This window comes from Cucurbita pepo, chromosome 18, assembly GCF_057944985.1.
Source record: "Cucurbita pepo subsp. pepo isolate OVF chromosome 18, ASM5794498v1, whole genome shotgun sequence".
NCBI lineage: Eukaryota > Viridiplantae > Streptophyta > Magnoliopsida > Cucurbitales > Cucurbitaceae > Cucurbita > Cucurbita pepo.
The window spans coordinates 10,080,391-10,102,934 of record NC_141815.1 but is presented as its reverse complement, the minus strand read 5'-3'; the positions used below and the strand labels follow the sequence as shown (position 1 = coordinate 10,102,934).

The window sequence follows — 22,544 nt, the reverse complement described above, 5'->3', positions numbered from 1 at the left end:
CTGTTAGGGAAAAGTTTCCACACCCTTATAACGAATGTTTGTTCCCCACTCCAATTGACATGGATCTGACAGTTATAGTTAGGAGACCTCGTTCTCATCTGCTGATATATAAATCATGTTTATCACTCTGATGGTTCTGGGCCTTCTGGCATAGCTTCATCCATGCCACAAGTTTGGCTTGATAGATTTCTATACTTAACTTGTTGGTGAGTTTGCTATAATTGACGGATACTCTTAATGTTGAGGCTAGGCTGGCGAACCAAACTTCCATACCCCACTGGTTACTTAAACTTAGAAAAAGAGGGAAAACCTCGAGGCATGGATACGTGTATGTTTGGCGCACGATACATGTATGCTTGGCATATCTAATTATGGCTCGAACACCCGAATTAGTCAACCTCACCAAGTGCCCCATGACCCCAATAGCTTGGACCAATATGAAAGTTTGACTGAGAGATCATTTTAAAAAGTGATAAGTGATAATGTTTCTGCTTCAAACGTACAAGTTTCACAAAATGAAGCTGCCAAGGAGAGATCCATGAAAGCTTCTTAATACGCCTAGAAATGGAGAGATCTTGTGGTATTTTACAGAACTCCTTGGCTCCATAGCTTTGGCTACCCGTGATTCACCTTTCAAACGAACATTAAAATGTTTGGCGTTAATCTATGAAGTGATGATAACGATTTTTGTCAATAAATTGTTGCAAAGAGCGTTAATACTATTTTTAAAATTTATTAAGAATAGTATTAACTGTAAATATATATATAAAAAAAATTAAGGATATTAATAAGATTTTTTAAAATTTAAGGGTGTTTTTGAAACAAAATACCATCCAAAATTGGCCCATAAGTCGACTTAACCTAGTCCTCTCGTACTAGGTTGGCTCCTCGCACTTCTCCCTAAACTGTCTCATGACATTATAAACCCAAATCACGTACTACTTGAATTGACGAACAGGGTGTTTTTGAAACAAAATACCATCCAAAATTGGCCCATAAGTCGACTTAACCTAGTCCTCTCGTACTAGGTTGGCTCCTCGCACTTCTCCCTAAACTGTCTCATGACATTATAAACCCAAATCACGTACTACTTGAATTGACGAACAATCGAACCTTTGGACCTTCTTCAACCCTTGGATGTGACGAGTTGACATCGAGGTGCCAAACGACTCCGTCAATAAGAGCTATTAGGAGTCATCAGCCTATCCCCGACGTACTTTTGATCTGTTGACCGAGAGCTCTTCCGCACGGAACTCCCAAATAACTATGTGTAAGGGTGTTTTTAGATTTTTAAAGATTTTAAGGATATTACGGAAAATTTTGAAGCAAATTATAAACTTTGGGATATTTTTATTAATTTAGTTTTTTTTTTTTTTTTTGGTTAGGTTTGTTGAGAAAAAACCTAATGCTAAGAGGGAAAAGAAAAATGAGTATAGGGGAAGTGTTTAACATGAGAAGCAAAAGCCTACATTGCCACACTCCTTGACGCTCGCCTCCAGCTCCAACCCATCGCCACCCTTCCCCTTCCCCTTCCCCTTCACCTTCAATCTCTTCTTCCTTCCTTTAATCCCCAAAATTCCTTCTCAACCATGGAGGATGATGATGAGTTTGGAGATCTCTACACCGACGTTCTCAGACCTTTCGCTTCTTCTTTCTCATCTGCTCCTCAGGCTCAACTATCCTCTCCCGCCCCTCCGCCTCTTCAACGCTCGATCAATATCAATCGCCACCACGCCGACGATACTCCCCCCAATGGACCTTCTTACTCCAACCCCGTTGTTCCACTGCCGCTTCCCAATGAAACCCCACTTCTCCAGCCGCCTCGGGAGTCCATACCTGCTGGTTCTTCTGGGTTCGTTCTCAATTTGGCCGCCAGAAACGACGACGACGGTTCTCGTGCCATGGATGGCGAGGATTTTGCTTCATTTGATGGTGAATTATCGAATAGGGCTTTGGAGGATCGGAATTTAGGTGTTGAATCTGGAATTATTGGTGCCCCTGTGGAAGATGTCAATTTGATGGATAAGGATGTGAAATTCGATATTGAAGAGGGGAATGCAGAGGTTGAGGACGACGTGGGTGTGGAGCCGATTATTCCTGGCTTGTCTCCCGGCGGTGGTATATCGATTCATGGGTTAGGCGGGAATTTGGAGAACACGGAAGGTTTTAGAACGAATGATGCTGTACGAGACCGGGGCGAAGGCGGTGACGCCTGGGATAGTGACAGTGAGGATGATTTGCAAATTTTGTTAAATGACAGTGATCGTGAGCCTATGGCAGTGGAGAGAGGTGGATTGGTAGGTGATGATGAAGACGATCCCCCGCTGGTTATCTTGGGGGATAATGATCAGAATCAGGTTATGGAAGAGCAAGAGTGGGGTGAAGACGCAGTGCCGGCTGCGGATGGCGAGAGAAAAGAGGCGGGCGAGGCTGCAAAATCTAGTGCTGGGATGGTTTTGGCTCCAAAGCTCGGATATAGCAATTATGGTTATCGTCCTTTTCATTCTCAATATAAGGTCAGTGTATTATCCGTTTTTTCGCAAGTGTGATATAAGTGTATATGGGGTTTTATAAATTCCCCTCTTGTCGATGATGATGGGAATGTAAGTTCTTGTCTTTTATTATATGACATGAATAATATTGACATAAGAATTTTTGGTTTGACAGTGAAAATTACTGAATCCATATGATATTCATGATATCAGTAGAATGTAACAAATAACCATTGATTAACCTGGCAAACTTGATATTCTTGATTTCATCCAAAAGTGGAATCCTGGTGTTATGTCGTGTCCCAACTGGTGTTTGATGTGTAATGATCATTATGACGAAGATTAGGATTGTGTAATCGACTACGAGTTTTCTAGGAAGATTTGGTGTTCTTTCTTTAAAACCTTCAACTTTCAGTGGTTCGCCCCGCCCATAGACACACAAGTTTTTTATTCAGTCAGTGTGTGAGTACAGTTTTGGAGGCAGAGGTATGATTATTTGGGAAAATTTTGCTGCCGAAACTCTTTGGAGCTTCAGTTCATCTCAAGAGAAACTGCAGGTTTTCTGAAGGAAAGCTTAAGAATGTCAGCATTGTGGACAATTTGGATTTGTTCCCAGCTTCTAGATAGTGCTTCATCTAAACACGTTTGAAATTTTATTCTTGATTCAAACCAATTGGAAAAGGATTTTGCAATCTCTTGTTTGTTCAGGGCGGGGATAGATTTCGTGTCACTTCCTTCTTATATTTCGGATCACTAATATGTTACGGCGGAGTAGTTGGAAATTCATCATTCTGCTTACTGTTACCTGTAGCAACTCTGATGTGGACTACAACTTGAAAGGCTGGAGATACTTTTCGGTTCCAGGCTTATGATTTCAAGCACTTCAATAAGTCATAAAAGAACTAGTTGACGATACTTTGTCTATTCAACTGGTTTACCCTTTCCTATAAAACTGAATTCCTCATGTGCCTGCCATCACTACAATTTTCTGTGTACAGCAGTGTTTAAAACTATCCATGACATGGACAATATCTAAGGATATCATAGTTCTTGGTTCTAATTGTCTTACTTTTTTCACAAGGAAGATCGGTAACCATTCGTAATGAAAATCACCAATGCACTCATGTCACTCCGTGCACTACTCATATCCTAGTTAATGTTTTAGGTATTTGGAACAAGTTTAGTGGTCCTGAACAGTGAACACTATCCTCAGAGTTAATTAGTTAATGTGTGTTTGTTTTTGTTGTTGTTGTTGTAGTCATGAACATTGTTGCATCAAGCCATTCACAAAAGCCTGTTGGCCGTTTTTGTTATTTTAGTCATTTGCTTGGATCATTATACTGTAAATTCTTGGATTCACTTATACCGAGTAGTTATAAGCATATTTTTTTAGATTTCAACTGCAGTTGGTTAAAATTTCTTGCATACTTTCTTCTTGCTGCTTGTTTCTGATAATAAAGCTCATATTCTTGGTGGCATGTGTAGTATGTGAGACCTGGTGCAGCACCTTTTCCTGGTACTCCTGCTTCTGTCCCTGGAGTAACTCCAAATCAAGCTCGTCCACTTGTCAACATGGGTCCTGTTGGTGGTCGTGGTAGAGGTGATTGGCGACCAGCAGGAGCAAAAGATCCAGCTTCAGTGCAGAAAGGTTTTCATTCAGGTTTTGGAATGCCTGGATGGGGCAATAATATGGGAGGGCGTGGTAGTGGTGGCCTAGAGTTCACTCTGCCTTCGCACAAGTAATACTTGCTTTGGCCTACTGAAGGGGTTCTATGTTGAAACATGATGTGCTGCCTTTACATTGTCGTCAATTGCATGTTTCGATTTCTTTTCTAATTTTAATTGCCGTTGATGTGCGTGGGAATGTGAAATGAACTTCACATGTTTTGTGTCTGGAGTGAACAATACAATTTAGACATTTTTTCCATTCTGTTCATACAACAAAAATCACATTTATCTTCTGGGGGAATGTTAATCGCACTTATTTTTCTGCTTCATAAGGTTGACCTTAACGACCTAAAAATTTATATATTAAAAAAATTTCCAAGTTATGCCTAAATGACCTGAAAATTTTGATATTTGAGGGAACCTTCTGTTTCTTAGATCGTTTGTTTTGTTTGAATTGCCTAACTAATGTTTCAATTTTCTACTTTGCTAATTGTAGTACGTTTTGATCCGAACTTCATTCAGGACAATTTTTGAAGTTGACATTGATAGTTTTGAGGAGAAACCATGGAAATCTACTGGAGTGGACATATCTGACTTTTTCAACTTTGGTCTGAATGAGGATAGCTGGAAAGAATACTGCAAACATCTGGTAAACGCTTACTTTTTTTTTTAACGTGTCTTTATAGACGTCGTATTACTGGCAGTGTTTTCATTCTCCTTGGGTGCTTGACTGTTATTTATCCTCTACTGAAAGTTGGGGTGTTTTTTCCAAGTTCTTCTACTCCCACTTTTGGTTTGGCCTTCTTATAAGGCCTTTTTGTATTCTCTCATTCTTCTTAATAAGAGTTGGCTTCCCATAATAACATAAAAATAAGCTTTACTTTACATACAGGAACAACTACGCCTGGAGGCTACCATGCAAAGCAAAATTCGAGTATATGAGAGTGGACGGACAGAACAGGTATGTTGATTGTTCTTTCACGGAAGGAGTGAGTTCTTTACGCCACATTTTAATCTCACTTAAGTTTATGTTTCTTTTCAACGTTCTTCAATCTCAACATTTTTTTTTGGTTTCCTTTTCAGGGCTATGATCCTGATTTGCCTCCAGAACTAGCAGCTGCTGCAGGTTTTCGTGATATTCCCGGTGATCACACTCTTGGGAAGTCTGATGGTTTACAAAATGATGCAGGAAAAGGAGCAGCTCGTGTGCGGCCACCTCTGGTATTTACTATGTTCTATCATTCTAGTGATATGCAGAGGGAAGCCCTCAATCCATTTAACATATACTAGGAAGATGTCTTTGTGTGCTCGAGATCTAGGTTATTATCAGAGATCGGGAATGAGGAGTGAGTGCATTTTTGTGTGTGAGTGACATAGAGCCTTCTGTAACAATGTTAATATATATGGTTGTTGTTTGGGGTTGGGGGGGTGGGGGGTGGATAATGAATAGCCTTGAATTGATGAACTTGAAGAAGAAGACTCTGTTTTGGGCAATTCCACCCTAAGGCCTCCCTGTGGCTGCCCCTTTGGGAGGAAGAGACATCCCCCCTAATTGCTCACAACCATAAACACTTCTAACCACCTTTGTCCGTAAAGCATTTTCTTCTTGCAAAAAGCACCAAATCCATTTGAGGAGGAGAGCATTATTTGTTTGACGAATGGAGCCTAACCCAAGATCACCATTCTGGCTCCCCAGTTGGTAAGCACCACCATTCCATATGATATTTCTCACCACCCTGTCAATCTCATTAATCACCTTCATTGGAGCCTTGAAGATAAAGGAACTATAAATGGGAAGGCTGTTCAAGGTGGACAAAGCAATTGTTGGCCTCCCTCCTTTAGACATGGAAAAGTCCTTCCATTTATCAAGCTTTGCTCTAAATTTATCAACCGTGGGCTCCCAACAATCAACAACATGGAAATTTCCCACAAGAGGGACCCTAAGGTAAGTAATGAGGAAATCCTCATCTTTGCAACCTAGAGCAACCACAACCTAATTCTTACTAATATTAACGCCTATGATGGATTTTTTTTAGAGTATTTAGAGATAAACCAGCTCCTCCGAAGGAAATACCCAAAAAGTCCACCAATTCTGAAGGAGGCTCTCGTTGTTTGGACAAAAAATGAGTGCATCATTAACGAATTGGAGGTGGGTGATTATCAACAGCTTGCTGCCCATCCGAAGGCCTTGGAGATATCTTTTTTTTTCTTCAGTGGAGTAACGAATAGAACAGCTCTAAGAGCCACCAACAACAGTAAACAGAAAGAAGAGATAGGGTCCCTTGCCTAATCCCTCTTCCAGCATAAATATTTCCCTTGGCCTTCCATTTTGCAAAATTGAGAAAATAGTATTCGCCAAACAGGCCCCTATCCTATTTTGCTAACACTCCTTGCTTCCTTGTCCCTTAGGGTGCGTTCTCCTTTTTTACTAATACATTTTTTCCCCTCTCGTTCTTGTAAAAAAAGATGGAGACTCTTGTAAAAAAAAGATAAAGACTCCAATTAAGTAAAATAAGGCCCAGAAAATAATCACAATGAACCTTCACCACTGAGATCCAAAAAGAAACGTGAAATCTTACAAGGGACCACACGATCCTCGTAGTGATATCAATGTGTTTATTGTCTTACTAGGTTTGGATGGGGTTGTTCAGGGAAGGGAACTATTGAGGAGTTGGGGTTTTGCTTTCAAATATGAGAAAAGTGAATTTTTTTTTTTCCCATTAGACTTAGTCTAGTTATGATATGACATGTTGTGGTTAGACACCTCCAGGGACATTCAGATCGATTGGAAGATGTTGACTATGGAGTTTATGACGTGTGAGGGGGGAGCTAGTATTTGGTTGTATTCTCCATGCCAACTAGACCTCCCCCTTCATAGCTGTATGATTCCATTCACTTTTTAGAAGGATCGTCACTGCTAGTTCGTTTACATTGTATCCATACCCTCAACCCCAAACGAATGAGTAAATTTTAGGTGGGAAAGATTTAGCTCTTGGATTATTGACCAAGTAGAAACCGCTTCTCTAGCTCAATGCTCTTAAGGTTGAAAGAGAGTAGTATCTTGAGATTTGATGTGTACTAGGGAGCATTGAGAGACCATTCCAATGCTCTTACGGTTGAAAGAGAATAGTGTCTGGAGATTTTGTGTACCAATTCTTATGGTAGATGAATTATATGATGTTACTAATTTTTATATTCAATTGGGGTACTTGTCAGATAAGAGTTTGCTATGAAGATGTCTTCAAATTTTCTTTTTGAATTCTTAAGGGCACTATGGGTTCTTGGTTATGCCATTTGCCCTCGCAAATACCCCATCAAAGTTTGAAGCACTGATTAATTAACTTTTATATCCTTATTTTACAATGGCTTGTGTTGGATTTCTGTGACAATATCCTCATATAGCACAAATTTGGGGGGAGGCGCTTGCAATATTTGGATGGTGTTGGCAACCCTTGAACAACACGGTGGGTGCATGTAAGCTATAAGAATGTTATTTTGGTGAAAGAAAATTGGAGTGTTTGGAACATATGTGTTGACGGTCACAATCCGAGCTATGTTGACTTGGCCAGTAGTAACACCAAGAAATGATAATGGACTAATAAGTTATGATAGAAAGTTGATGAAAAGATATGGTTAGATAGTCGGGATACTCACAGAGCACCACTGTTCGGTTGGATAGACAAGTTCAAGAGAGGTTAAAACAAAAATGACATTAATATCTATTTTTATGCAAACCATGATTTAATATCATATGAGTTTCTCTTTAGTGTCAATACGGTTGTCTGGACACTCGAGGATATAAAAAAAATCTCCATCTTTGTGCTGCCTAATTTCTCTGAGGAGGTTGGATTATGGACGCGTAATTCTAATGCAATATCGACGGCCTACTACTTTTTTTTAGCTATGAAGGAGTTGATTGCAATTGTTCTAGCTGTGCTACAATAGAGGCCATATATCTGGGTTTCAAATGCCATTTAGAATAGCTCCTAGTTCAAATTCAATACATGCCCAGTCTAAAAATTAAAGTTGCTGATGCATTTCTAGGTTTTCGCTAGAAGTCACGTTGACATCAATCTTAGTGTTGAATGATGACCACAATAATAAAAGTAGCTGAGGATTCTTTTATGTCAAAATATTGCAACTGTGGTATTGGATGGCAGTAGTGCCTATAGTCCCTCCACCGTAGAAGATGGCTTATTGAAATATAAGTGTCTCTTAGTTCTAAAGGACTCTCCGCTACACTCCCAGAAGAGTACCGCAGTAGCCTCTTTTCACCTTAGGATGATGTTGCGATGATTTTCATTCATGCCATGCCTACATAGGAGGGAGAGGAGGAACACAATTTTAGCATTGATTGATCATCTTACGTAATAATGCACTTCTCACTTTAAAGCACCCTTATACTGCCCTCTCAGTTGCATAGTTGTTTGAAGAGGCTTCTTGGAGGCTCTGGAATTGCTGAGGAGGCAGTTTCCTCCTTACTTAAGGGGCTGAACTTTTGGGATGAGAGTATTACCGAGGGACGACAGCCCCTGATCTGATTTAGATATACAGGAAAAAGTCTCTTGGGGGGTTGTGTGAGAGACACAGGGCTCTTTTGTATTAGTGCTAGTATGTACGGTCGTCTGGAAAGGAGAGAAAGGTAGCAAGTAGCTTCGTTTGTTGGGAGAAACACGCACCTCGAGTGCACAATTGTGAACTTGTAATTCTTTCCTCTGTCTATATTTTTTTTTTTTTAGTCAATACTTTTTCTGATTTTTATTCATTGCTTTCTTGGATCTTTATGATGTGGGTGGGGTAGCTTAGACTCTACATTGTTCTGACATTGAAGCTCAATGGTTAAACTTTTCCTTCCCAGCCTACCGGCAGAGCAATACAGGTCGAAGGTGGTTATGGTGAACGTCTACCCTCAATTGATACTAGACCTCCCAGGATTCGTGACTCTGATGCTATAATTGAGGTATTTGATCAAATCCTGTTATCAAGCAAAATGACCTATCTTACGTGTGCAAACTAATATTAGTCGTATAATCGCAATTAAAAGTTAACTTCAGCCATTTGGTTGTATAGATTGTCTTGCAGGACTCTTTGGATGATAATTTCTCCACAGGAAATTGCACCCCGAACCAACAGAACGATGATCTGTCAAGAAAGGATTTCAAAGAAGTCCATGAAGCTGAGGATGACAATGCACAAATTGATAGTGATACTGAATATCCTGACAATTTTTCAGAAACTCATAATAGTGAACTGCGGGAAAAGGCTGGAAGAAGAAAAGCATCAATGAATTCTGCTTCTGACAACATACGTGATGATGTGAGTTTGCCTTACCCTTCAGAAGGACCAGGACACTATGCTGCGTCTAGAGGCCATACCCCTGCTTACCCTGCTCAGAATTTGGGTATTAATGACGAAAGGTAAGAACCCTTTGTTTAATATCAATCATTCAGGATGTCTACCTAGTTTAGAATAGCAGTATTCAGTTTGAACCATATAGATAGCGATTAAATGTCATACACACTGCATAACGAGGTCTGTCTTTTTATCATATTTTACAATCCGGGATGCGTATGACATTTGAGTTTTGAGTTAGGCACACTTGAGCTTGGATTATATGATTTTCCAAGTTTGTTGGAGTACTTTTAGGTGGCAATATATGCCATATTGCATTACAGATTGTTAAATAGTTCTGTTCAAGCTCATTGTTCACATAATAAACAGTTATGTGGGCTCATTGTTCAGGTTCTATTGAAGTAAAGCTCAAAGCAAAACTGAGCCAAATTTCCCATGCTTTTGTTTAAGTCTCTCTTTCTTACTCAAAATAATTGAAAACCTTGTTTCCTTCCGCTTTCTGGGTATTTCTTAGCTCAGCATTGACGAATCTGAAGGAATTTCTTATTTCTATCCTTTTGTGAGTACAGGCGGCCACAGGGTAGAACATATAATAAGTCCCCTCGTTCTCCAATACCGAACTTACGAGATGGGAAATCGTCTGACAGTCGAGAGGAAGGGTCTGTTGGAAGTATGAATGGTAAGCGTAGTCCACATGAGTCATCTCCTGCAATGGTTGAGGCTACCCAGGAGTCTAGTGCCGAGGACAAGGATGCTGAACATGATGAGCTCATTGAGGCTGACAAGAATACTGAAATAGATCGGGAGAATGTGAATTTCATTACGACCAGCAATTCTAATAAAAGTGATAGAGATGGCGAAGTAATGGAGAATGATGAGAAATTGGGTCCTACAGTTGAACCATTGGTTCTCAAAGACGATGACGACAACGACTCAAAGGCTGCAAGTAGTGAAAATAGAAAAACAAGATCAGGGAGCAGCAGGGATTATCATAAATGGCAGGATGGGGTCGAGGAGGAAGTATTTCAAAATAGACGCTCATCAAGCATGGGGAGCGTCAAGAAGTACATCGATGAAAATGAACAGAATTTTCGAAGAAAAGATGGTGATGACAAACAGGATGAAAGGAACCAAATGGATGTCAAGGGGAGGAAGGATGGTTATGCGTGCAGAGACTGGGATCCTAGCTTAGCTCATCAACATCCTTTGAAAACTGATGGTTTCGATAGGCGAAAGGAGAGGAGTAATGCTGAAGCTGCTTGGCAAAGAAGAGATGACGATCCTTATTACCGAAAAACAAGAACTGAAGATACAAGAAAGAGAGAGTATGATGATGACACGGGATCTAGGCACCGGGGCAAAATTCGTGAAATTGAGAGAAGTGATAAAGACGACCGCCATCTAACTAAAAAGTTAGATAACGGAAACTATAGGGTGCATTATGATAAAGGTGCTAGCTCAAGACATAGGGAAAGAGATGACAGTTTGAAGAGTAGATACGAAAATTTGGATAGCTATTATAACAAGAAAAGGAAAGATTCAGAACATCTGAGGCGAGATCATGTAGACAAGGATGAAATCTTGCACGGTAAGAGAGATAGTAAAAGCCACCGTAAACGGGAACGAGATGAAGTCTTTGAACCACAAAAGAGAGATGAGCTGCTGAGAGTTAGAGATAACATTGGTGATCACCACTCTGTAGGGCACAAAGAGGAGTGGTTGCAAAGAGAAAGGAGTGATAGGCCGAGGGATAAGGAGGATTGGCATAGACCGAAACAATCTCGTGAGGAAAATCCATCAAAGCGGGATAGAGACGAAGGAAGGAGCTCTGTCAGGAGTGGGCATGGCGCAGAAGAGAAATCATGGGGGAGCCACGTTAGGGTGAAGGATGAAAACAAAGTTTCTGAAAAGGAGAACCAAGGAAAAGATGTCGTGCGTCACGGTGAACAAAATAAGAGGAGGGATAGAATAGAGGATGAAAGTTCTCGTCGAGGACGCGAGGATGCTTATTCACGTCGAAATCCACCCAGTACCGAGGACAGAAGATCTAGGCTGGAAAAGTCTAGTACTGAAAGACATACTGGTAATGCTTTTGATAATCCGAGAATACACGATAAGAGACACAAAGACAGCAAGATGAAGAACAGAGACGTCGATGGCAGCGACCATAACGCTTTAGGTCCTTCGAAGAAAAGCCAAGAGAGCCAAAACAATTATAGGAGTCAGATGGTATGTTTCCTTTTATTGATTTGTTTTATAGAAATGGAAATACTCTCTCTTTAGAAATTGAAACTGGTTTTTCTGTGGTTTCCCTGATCATTTTTGACATAATGGGATGCCTAAAGTCTTGGCTCTATCTCTCTCCTTATTTGAAATTGATTCACTCTAGGTCTTGAAAGGCTCTGATGATCGTGGCGATCGGGAGCATTCAGTTCACCATCACGGGTCCAGAAAACATACCGATGATGCTTCCTCAGAAGACGAGCAGCAAGATTCTAAGCGCGGGCGATCTAAGTTAGAACGTTGGACGAGTCACAAGGAGAAAGATTTCAATATCAACAGTAAGTCATCATCCTCATTACTGTCTAAAGAAACTGAGAACAACAATGGTGGTGGATCTTCAGAAGCCAGCAAAAACCCAGATGACTCCATGAAGGCGGCAGCAGTTGAGGCTGCTGACAATCACAATTTAGCAGAAAAGAAAGACAGCGGCGATCCGGAGTTGAAGACTGGCGTTTCTGATACAAAAGTATTGGAGGATAAACATATGGACACGGTCGAAAAGTTGAAGAAGAGAAGCGAGCGTTTCAAGCTTCCAATGCCAAGTGATAAAGAAGCTTTGGTGATAAAAAAGATCGAGAACGAAGCACTGCCTTCTTCCAAAAGCGACATTCCTGCAGATTCAGAGATCAAACCAGAACGACCTGCTCGGAAACGAAGGTGGATTAGTAGTTAATGATTGAAACAAAGAATATATTTGGTTGTAATCTGTGGCGTTTCTTTCTTTCAAGGGAAGCTCCATGACAAAGAGGCTTGTCCGTTTCGCCCACTGCCCGGCTCAGATCGCCTCCGAGTCCCATTCGTGGTACCAATGAAGACCTCATCTCTCTTTTAGTCGATATACATTATTTTGTAACCATATTATCATCATCTTCAGGAGCATCTTTTTTAAAGGCTTTGTGTATATACTACTAGCAAAAGACAGTAACATTGAATCGATTACCGAAAGCGGCTTAGAATGCGTTTAGACATACTGTATGATTGTTACCTTCGAATTCGTCGGAGAGCGTTCGACTGAGGAACATGTCATGCTTGTTTTAGGACCATCTTAGTCTTAGAACTGTGCTATATTCAGTTTTCTACTAACATTACAATGACGTTGAGATGCATTTTTAGAAAAATGTATCATTCTCAAAGTTCAACCACTTTTTGACATAAATGAATGAGATAGATCCCATTTTTCCTCCCCTTTTTATCTTCCATTTTCTTGTTCTTGTTATTTTAGTTTAATAATGCCTCTGAGCTAACATGCGTCCGTTCATGTACAAAGAGGCTAAACGTATGATATTTTATCCTCGTTTTGCATGATTATATTAATACATACAAAAAGCATAACTCAAGAAGTTAAGATCTAGTGCTGAATTTTGATAACTACACTGATTCAGTATACTGTCGTGTTGTGTCAGAAAGATAGATAGCTACACTGATTTAGACGCTCTGGACTGCTCATGTCATAGCTACACTGATTCGCTTGCTCGTGCAGTGTTATGTCAGAAAATAGATAGCTACACTGATTTAGACGCTCTGGGTTACACATGTCATAGCTACACTGATTAGATAGATAGCTATACTGATTTAGATGCTATAGCTATACTGATTTAGATGCTCTGGGCTACTCATGTCATAGCTACCCTGCTCATGTCGTTTCATGTAGTTAGTATACTTTTTCTATTAATGGTAGGTTGGTTATGGTTGTTATATGCTTTTTGAAATTAAAATGAAAGAAGAACGATAGAAATTTCGTGAGAAATTATAAATTTTCTCTTTTTATTTCAAACTCTACTTTAATTCAATCTGTGGTGGGGGGGTAACAATGTCGGCGCACTCATATTCTGCCACGTCACCAGTTGAATGATTCCTAAAATGAACCGGTCCGCAGCAGATTATGTCTCCATTTTACCTCCCAATTTACAAACCAAGCCGCTAATACTGAGAGCTGTCGCGCGTTGGCATTGGCACATTGCGGTTGCGTTACATTCCCACGCATAAGAATCATAAGATCCCGTTTCTCAAATTACGAATTTCGTTTACAGATTCTTTGTTTGCTTTCGATTTCTCATCCCTTTAGAGAGAGAGAGAGAGAGAGAGAAGGGGAAGGGGAAAGGGGAAAGGGGAAAGGGGGAGTTGAGTTTTGTGAAGAAGATGAAGATCACTGCGTTGCTGGTCTTGAAATGCCACCCAGAAGGATCTGATCCGATTATATTGGCCAACGCCGCTGATGTGAGTCATTTCGGTTACTTTCAGAGGCCCAGCGTTAGGGAGTTCATCTGCTTCGTTGGTCGGACCGTCGCTAAGCGTACCCCTCCTGACCAGCGTCAATCTGTTCAGCACGAAGGTCTATTCTTTTTTTTCTTTATTTTATTTGTTAGTTCTCTGTTACGGTCATGTTTCTGCCTTTATGCTTGCATTGTTGTGTTGGGATTCTTCTTTCTGATTGTGCATTTTTTTCTTTTTCTTGCTTAATTGCTGTAATTGGAGTTTTGCTTTTGATTTTGGGGTTTTCCTTGTTTTTTTATTTATTTATAAATCTCATAATCAGGATTTCGTATGCTGATCAGATCATAGGAAGATAGAAAGTCTAATAGTTGGAGGGAACGTAGTATGATTGTAGTTTAGGCGAAAACGAACAGGATGTGGTGGAAATTCAAGTGACGAGGGAAAATGATACCCGAAGAGACGATAAAACCAAGAAATGCCCCATGATGATCCCCTTTCCACTTTTGGTTTAAGCGGGCGCCGACAGTCAGCTGAATGTTCTTGTGAAATCATGTTTGCCCTGTTAGTGTCTTTATGCAGTTAATTGCATATGCCTCATTCAATCTGAATCTGTATAGGGGATCTATTGAGTCTGGTCATTTATAGGAGAGGAATTTGTAACAACTTCAAATCTGAATTGTAGTGTAAGGTTTACGTAGAAGATTTTGATTTCTTACACTTCTTTTAGGTTTTGTTTTTTCTTATTTTGTTCAATAGGACAAATTGTCTTTCTTTCATGTTCTTCTCTACCTTTAAGTCACTGTTAAAGATGTTCTGCAATGCTGGTTTACCAGTTAATACCTGTCCAGCTTCAGCTATTAATTGTGTTCTACGTTATTGAATTTTCTACGAATTGTTTGAAATTTTGTAGAGTATAAGGTGCATAGTTACAATAGAAATGGTCTTTGTGCTTTGGGATTTATGGATGACCACTACCCGGTTCGAAGTGCATTCTCTCTGCTTAACCAGGTGAAAACACTCTTATTCACATCTAACAAATGTATTGCTGTAGAGCACTCTTTCTTTTCATGAAAATTATATTATTTTGTTGGATTTTGCATTGACGAGTTATTTTTCTCAAGAAAAAGACAAACTAATAGACGGATTAGTGATTTCTGATTAAATAACTTCACTGGAACAATACTGCATCAGGCCCAAGTAATGTCAGCATCATATTGCAGTATGAAGATTAGTTTTATTCTCTTATTATAAATTTTCAATGATTATAGTGCCGAATTATTATGATACGTGGATAAACCGAAGGTCATCGACTTGAGCTAATCTTAGTCCTAAGCCATATACATATCTATAATTTTATCCCTTTTTTAGTGTATATATATATGTATATTATCAAGTAGTTTTTGTATTTGTCTCTGTATGATTGTAACTATTGTTGATGCACGTTGGTTTCTACCAGGTTATGGACGAGTACCAAAAAAATTTTGGTGAAACATGGAGAACTGCACAAGCAGATAACTTTCAACCATGGCCCTATCTGACTGAAGCTTTAACCAAATTCCAGGTTTATTGCCCTCCTTTCTACATTTAATTAAGACATAATTGCATGACCGAATTTGAAACGTATTTACAGGCTTCATTCCCCCACCTCAACCAGTGATTATAACATTTTCTATTATTTACTGTCCAGGACCCTGCAGAGGCTGATAAATTGTTGAAAATACAGCGGGAGTTGGACGAAACCAAAATTATTCTTGTAAGTTCTTTTAATATATATCTTCCAGGGTTGTATGCTACATTGCTGTTTTCTGGTTGATTAATTTTCATGCTGATATGTTTCTACCTTCCAATACAGCATAAGACGATTGACAGCGTGCTTGAACGTGGTGAAAAGTTGGACAGTTTGGTCGAGAAGAGCTCTGATCTCAGTGCAGCATCCCAGGTATGCGATTGTACATAACTAGTAGAAAATAGTGTGTGTTAGATTTCTGGTCCATGAAATGGTGCTACTTTCTTGAATTCTTCTCAACTAATGTTACAACTACATTCATGAAGCATCTGACGTTTTTCCATTTCCTTAAGAACCTACCTAACTGTACCCCACTTGTGATTGAACAGATGTTCTACAAACAAGCTAAAAAGACCAACCAGTGTTGTACCATACTGTAAGCTTTTGATGGCATCACATAGAAAGTTGAACCAGATAATTGATGATTGTAATATGATTATATCCTTTACAATTTGTTTGTTTCACTGAATCTTGTGAATTTTATCCTCGTTTGTTGTTTAAAAGATGGGGGAACAAAATGTTGGGCGTAGATCCTACTCGTATAGTATATTGACGTCTCATTTTCTTCATTGGTGTTAGTTCACATATGCTTGTTTCCATTTTCAATGGAATGTTCATTATTGATCCCTCTTGATGTTAATCAATGCTGATAAATGTCGATCGAGTTACCTCTTGCAATCACATTTTTATTAGACGAGTTCGGATCTTACTAACAAGTTGTACTTATGATCAGTAAACCATGAGTGCAATTTAAAGCACGATCATACCGAGATACACACATAATATGTACTCACAAACCAACATTTTACACAACTGATGAGAAGAGTAGCAAGATAGGGTTCTGATGTTATAAACATAAGCTTCTGTGATCTGTTTACTTTCCCAGAAGAATGGACTTTATCCACCATATGCCTTTTGTATCTTTGGGACCTTCACCTTCTGGTGGAGGATCGCTCTGTGGTGTCTTGTGCAGTTTGTTTACATCATAACCCAATTCCTTGGCTTTTTCAAGCAGCTCATTGTATATCTCCTCGTTAAGATGAGTATTTCTGCACAATATCTGCACAATACACCAAAAAAACACCATCAGTATACAAAACCCAGAATATGAAACTTTGGAATGAGAGTGAAATTTGAAAACATACCCAAAGATTCTTCCTTGAAGGCTCCCCAACCAGGACATACTGATAATCACCATCAATATACAAAACCCAGTAATTCCCAACAACTGGAATGATTGGAAGGAAGGGAGGCAAATAGAATTTGACCTTGAACTTGGCCTCCTGGCTTGAAGGCTCAGCCTTATAAGCCACACCTTCTATGGAACTTCTCTTGCCATCGCTCCAAGTTTCATTCACCACTTTCACAGTTCCATCTTCTTTGAGCGTATAAGTAGCCCTTGTGTTCACACCATTCTTTGGTTGATTTCTCGATGGAATTGAAGCTATCTCATACCATCTTCCCATGTACTTCTCAAGATCCAACCCTTTAACCACTTCCATCTCTTTCTTTGCCATCGTTTCAAATGTGAAACAACACACTGAAATGTTGGTTTCTGGACAACATATTTGTAGACACAGGATTACTTGTGTGGATGCTTATCTATAAGGTCTTTTCAGCTGTCCCCATCTGGCCGGATGGCTGAGATGAAAGTAGAAACTTCCAGATGGGTGGTTTCTAGAACCCAACATTATTGCAGAACTGTTGAAGCAGCCTTCTTAGAATAATTTTCTGCTGTGGTAGAGCTTTTCAAATTGTTAAGACTTTTTTGGTTAGCATTTTTCCCACAGCTTCTTGATGGAACTTGTTCTGTTCGGTCATGGAAAATGGATAAGGGCGTTAATCCGCCCTCTACCATAAAAGAGAAGAACAGAACAGAAAAAGGAAACCTTTCTGCATCTATAAAACGCATTGGTTCTCCTTTTCAGGACCTATGGCTTTGACTATGACAGGAAGAATAAGAGCTCTTTTTGTATGTCCATTGAGCAATATGACTTTCAAACTATGTAAATCAGCACACCATGTGATAGTTACTTGAGCACCTAATCCATAATCCATGTAGACTGAGGGCAAAAACGAATAGGGATGTCCATTCTCTCCATGGAGACGATAGTGAGGCCGAGAATTGCCAAATGACGTCTATTATTGAATTTACCTGACCCAATAGTTCTCCATTTTTGGAACGTCCAGTGCTATAATCATTAAATGGGTAATTCGCCAATCCCTAAAATGGACTGTGCAATGTACTAATTGTTGAGTTATAGGTCATTTTACTAGACCCTACTAGAAGTTTCTATTGTAACAATCTACCCTTGTTTAATTCCTGTCGAAGCATATACTTAGGGGGACGATTTCAAAGTAGACTCCTATTCATTAGATGGTTTAAGCAGAGACTAGAAAGAAGGTGAGGAGAAAAACAAAATATAGTTGAATATTTAAATTATATACATAAGTTACCTTATTTGAAAAAATTACACATTTCGTATCAGACGTTTGGTTTAGATTACTTTCGAGTATTTAGTTTTCAAACTCAACAAGTTTACCTCTAAGGTTGCATTTGGTATTTTTGGTGTCCTTGTTCGTTTTTCCATTAATTACGAACACCATCTCGAAAGCCATCGTGACACCTGCTGTCCTGTCATTATCTTATGAACACAAGGATAAGGAGGGTGTAGTCTGCTGTTTCGTTATCCATATGTTTTGCATCAGTAAATGGATGAGCAGACAAAGATGGAACCTAAATCTCCATTTAAGTGATCATGAGAAATGCATAACACGATCGGATATCGACGACTACTGCATTTTACGACCAAATGGCCCATGAAACTCGACCTGTTTATGAAGCACACAACAAGTTATCTTGATCAAAAGAAGTCAAAATGCTTGGATGTTATGACAACTAAGCTTCATAGGGGGGCTTGAAACTGATTAGAGCCTTCACGAGGTAAGATTTCGAGCTATTTCCGAACAGAGAACAATATTGTGGCAGTGTTTCATATCATTACAAAGAAAAATCACAAGTTTGGCAAACTTGGTTGCAGTAAGACAATCTGTATGTGTATCAAGTTGACACACACATAACAGAGATGGTAACAGCATTACCATTCAAAAGAAAGGAATGTCTACATACTTATGTCAGATTCAGTATCTAAATATTTAGCAAGAAATTTGACTATACCTGTTTGATCATCGCGTTCATCATATCATCCAAGGACTCGAAACTTCCTTGAATCGATCCATCATGTAAGTTTCTATCCGCATTCGTCTTTGTGTTAGGACCCAATTTTTCAACCACACTGTGCTGAGGGAAGGATAGTTGAGCATCATTTGACGGGACTATCAAAGACAAACCGACCTTTCTCTCACAAACTAGACTATTCTGATTGAAACTCTGGCTTAAGGGGGATCGAGCGTAATCGTGTTCGTGCTCTTCCCAACTCTGCTTTGGCATACTGTCAACCACCCCTACCCCTGCCTGGCATTGCAGGTCTCTTGAATCCAGCAAGGGAGCTGAAACTGATCCAACAACCGAGATGTTCCTGTTCGTTGAGGGGGCGGAGGAAATGCTCGAGTTCATTGCTTGCAATTGATCAATGGGATACTCCTCATTGGGGTTCAAAGTTGCTGAGAATCTCAACAATTGTGCTGCTCCCTGCCAGTTTCCATTAGAAGGATCAGGATCCAAAAAACTCGAACAGCCAAAGTCTATGTCAAAAGCTTCTCCAATGGAAGTGGTGGACTTGCTGTGCTGCAAATGGCCGAGCTCGAGTGACGTCGGAATCCCTTGCAATAGATTAGTAGCTTGGTGTGGAGGCAACATAATAGCTGGTTGGAAGCTCCCAAGATTACTGATAGCACAGTTCAAATTATGGGAGCTTTGTTGGATCAGGCTCATTCCAGCAGGTGAATAATAAGATAATGAAGAGCTTGGAAGCCGCCCTGATCCTGCAAAGCCATGCATATCTCCATAGCCATCATATGAACCTATGCGCATGTAAGTGCCTTCTTTACTCCCAAATGTAGCAGCCAAGTTAGCTTGTTGAGATGCCACATTGCTGATTCTTTTCAGGTAAAGCCTATATTTCTGCAAATACAACACGAACACTCTTATTTTTGTCTCGTTTTCGTCTCGTTTAATCTTTGCAGACACATAAATCTGTCAAGTAAAAAGATGCTATAGCCACATGCCTGCAAATGACTAGCCACATTTTCTCTAGTAAGCCCTTCAACATTCATCAGATCCAGAATTTTTTTCGGCACGGCTTCTGGTTAAGAGCGAATCAAATCGTTACATATAACGAAACACAAATTTACTAACATAGCTTCTAGTACTCACTTACTTTCAAGACCCAACTGATTAACTGCTGAAACGAACTTCCGGTGCAACTCAACCGACCATACTACCCTAGGCCTCTTAAGGTTCGAAGGGTCGTCGATATCAACCTCGTTCTCTTTTCCTTCTTCATCCTCATCGTCGTCTTGTTCCTTTCGTTTCCTGTTGAGTTTTGCATTGTCTGCATTACTGGTTGATGAGAAACCTTGTTCACCTTCACTTCCTCCATTTCCAACGTTATCTTGATTAGGGAACTTGTTTTTTGCCTTCGGTTCGAGCTTCTTTCTCCGAATCACATGCTGCCAAATGTTCTTCAACTCCTCGATTCGAACTGGTTTCAACAGATAGTCGCACGCACCGTGCGCTATCCCCTTCATCACAAGCTCAGTATCACTATGTGCTGATAACACTAGGGAAGAAGAAAAGTCAATAACCAAACCAACTACTGTCAAGAACAAGACAATTGATGCTGTTCTAGAATCCTGGCAATAAGGAGACAACATTAAATTCAGCTAATCAAGAACACAACCATAAAAAAAAAAAGCAGCAAACAGAACAAACTGATCCTAAACAAAACACGACAAGATGAAGTAGAGACATAGGATGTTGTGATCAATGAGATAAAAAAAAGCTTACTGATCACAGGTAGGTCCATCTCAAGCCCCACCAACTCAAGAAGCTTGAACCCATCCATATCAGGCATGTTCACATCACTGATAACCAAATCCACTTTGTTTCTATTTTCTCTCAACATCTTCAAAGCCTCAATGGACCTCTTCGTCGTGGTGACTGCAGGAAGAACAGAGAACAAACAAACCCACCATTTCAAACATTTCACAACCCAAAATCCCCAAAAACACAGATCAAGAACATACCATTCATGTACATAAGTCATCAAACCAAACAGAAACACACGAAATGAGAGCAAAAACAAACCATGATATTGGCATTTCCGAAGGAGATGCTCGAGCACTTTAAGACAAATGGGATCATCATCCACCGCCAGAACCCGCATCCCAACAGGAAAATGATCGGCGGCGCCACCATCGCCGGCTGAATCAACTGAACGACCCTCCACGGTCATGGGAGAAGGAGAGAAAAGGGGTTAAGAGAAAGAAACTCGAAATTTTCGATGTGGGTTCAATGTTTTCCACGACCCCTTCAGTTTTTCTCAGACACCCAGATGAGCAAATAGCTTAGAGAAGCCATTGATTGAAAGCAAAGCTCTGCAGAAATGGCGAATGATAGCGATGACCCAATACAGAGGGAAAGAAGAAGAAGAAGAAATTGAATTCAATTTCCAAAAGAACAGAAATCTGTGGAGTATTTTAAGCAAACCCTTTTCCCCTTTTCGCCCATTGTCTTATTATCATTGCTGTAAGGTTAAACCCTCTTCCACTTTCTCTCCCTCCATCATCCGTATGAACAGAAAGTGGTATAACTTTGGGGTTTTCTGGCAGTGGAGTCAAAACTTGATGCATCGCGGAAAAAGTCAGTCAAATCAACGATCCACATCATCCCACCGTATGATCATCTGATCATCTCACACACAGGTTTTAATCCACCGTGTGATTATTCTGGATAATCAAATTCTACTGTTACTATGCTATGAAATTCCCCATCTCTCATTAATTAATTTTTGGCAGAATATTTAACAGGAATTTAATCCAAATTCAAAACTCTTTTTTTTTCAAATCCTGTTTAGAATCTAGTAATTATTGATACTTTAAAAGGCAATGTTATTCTTTTTTTAATTGTTCTTCTTATTTTGATAAATCGCGATTATATTACTTAAAATAAAGCTAATTTCGCGAACGAAATTTCGATAAAAATTGTAACTTTATTGAAAATTTTGTCTTCTCCTGTATCCTCAAATTTAATAATTTAATTAATAAATTTAAATTATCATATGTAAAAATAAATAATTTCTTTATAAATTTCGCTCTTATTAAAAATATATATCTATAATTTATTTATAGAATATAGTAAGAATTTTGTTTCCTTCTTAAAGGATTTTTACCTTTTTTTTTTCTTTTTAATATAATTAGAAAATGGCGTTCATTTGTGATTAAATTATTTTAATTAATGGAAATAAGAAAATTAGTTGGAGCGTGTCGATCACGCGCCAAAAATTCGTTTATGGTAAATGAATTTGTTTATAACTAAAAGTAACAAACGTATACAATGGGACAGAACCACGAGGTCTGAGAGAACACGTCAGCTACTGCCACGTTGCACGACCTTATTGGTTTTCATTAATTCTATGTGGGTCCCATCCCAATTATATGTCAGACCAGAAACAAGTGCATCCTTTATTTTGTGATAAATACTGTTTTTTTTTTCTTTTTATTAGATAATAAAGTACAATATTATTTTTTTAATTATAAATTAAGTTTTAAAATTTTAAAAAATATAT

General features: G+C 39.3%; 4 protein-coding genes across 6 annotated transcripts; 2 read left to right on the top strand and 2 right to left on the bottom strand.

The window, feature by feature from the left end:
- The first annotated feature begins 1,439 nt into the window (after window positions 1-1,439).
- LOC111779787 (FIP1[V]-like protein) lies at window positions 1,440-12,980 on the top strand. 2 transcript variants are annotated; one of them, XM_023659928.2, is made up of 10 exons: window positions 1,440-2,516; window positions 3,978-4,231; window positions 4,683-4,809; window positions 5,053-5,121; window positions 5,244-5,381; window positions 9,019-9,120; window positions 9,231-9,577; window positions 10,082-11,741; window positions 11,902-12,452; window positions 12,524-12,980. In XM_023659928.2, the coding sequence occupies exons 1-10, from the start codon at window positions 1,590-1,592 to the stop codon at window positions 12,534-12,536; spliced, it is 4,188 nt and encodes a 1,395-aa protein (XP_023515696.1). In that variant the 5' UTR covers window positions 1,440-1,589; the 3' UTR covers window positions 12,537-12,980. The 2 variants fall into 2 exon arrangements, with proteins under 2 accessions (XP_023515696.1, XP_023515695.1); XM_023659927.2 differs by having other exon boundaries at window positions 11,902-12,980.
- A 758-nt stretch (window positions 12,981-13,738) lies between these two features.
- Window positions 13,739-16,364, top strand: LOC111780563 (VAMP-like protein YKT61). Its single transcript, XM_023660990.2, has 6 exons — window positions 13,739-14,127; window positions 14,920-15,017; window positions 15,466-15,570; window positions 15,697-15,762; window positions 15,862-15,948; window positions 16,125-16,364. Exons 1-6 carry the CDS (start codon window positions 13,935-13,937, stop codon window positions 16,173-16,175), a joined length of 600 nt encoding a protein of 199 aa, XP_023516758.1. The 5' UTR covers window positions 13,739-13,934; the 3' UTR covers window positions 16,176-16,364.
- A 96-nt stretch (window positions 16,365-16,460) lies between these two features.
- On the bottom strand, window positions 16,461-17,372 carry LOC111780564 (temperature-induced lipocalin-1). The gene is made up of 2 exons (XM_023660991.2): window positions 16,941-17,372; window positions 16,461-16,855 (listed from the first exon to the last, which is right to left on the bottom strand). Exons 1-2 carry the CDS (start codon window positions 17,310-17,312, stop codon window positions 16,670-16,672), a joined length of 558 nt encoding a protein of 185 aa, XP_023516759.1. The 5' UTR covers window positions 17,313-17,372; the 3' UTR covers window positions 16,461-16,669.
- A 1,393-nt stretch (window positions 17,373-18,765) lies between these two features.
- LOC111780613 (two-component response regulator ORR24) lies at window positions 18,766-21,559 on the bottom strand. Of its 2 annotated transcripts, XM_023661052.2 has the most exons (5): window positions 21,065-21,559; window positions 20,765-20,917; window positions 20,136-20,537; window positions 19,984-20,060; window positions 18,766-19,879 (listed from the first exon to the last, which is right to left on the bottom strand). In XM_023661052.2, the coding sequence occupies exons 1-5, from the start codon at window positions 21,210-21,212 to the stop codon at window positions 18,968-18,970; spliced, it is 1,692 nt and encodes a 563-aa protein (XP_023516820.1). In that variant the 5' UTR covers window positions 21,213-21,559; the 3' UTR covers window positions 18,766-18,967. The 2 variants fall into 2 exon arrangements, with proteins under 2 accessions (XP_023516820.1, XP_086975717.1); XM_087119591.1 differs by lacking the exon at window positions 21,065-21,559 and having other exon boundaries at window positions 20,136-20,610; window positions 20,765-20,904.
- Between the last annotated feature and the right edge of the window lie 985 nt (window positions 21,560-22,544).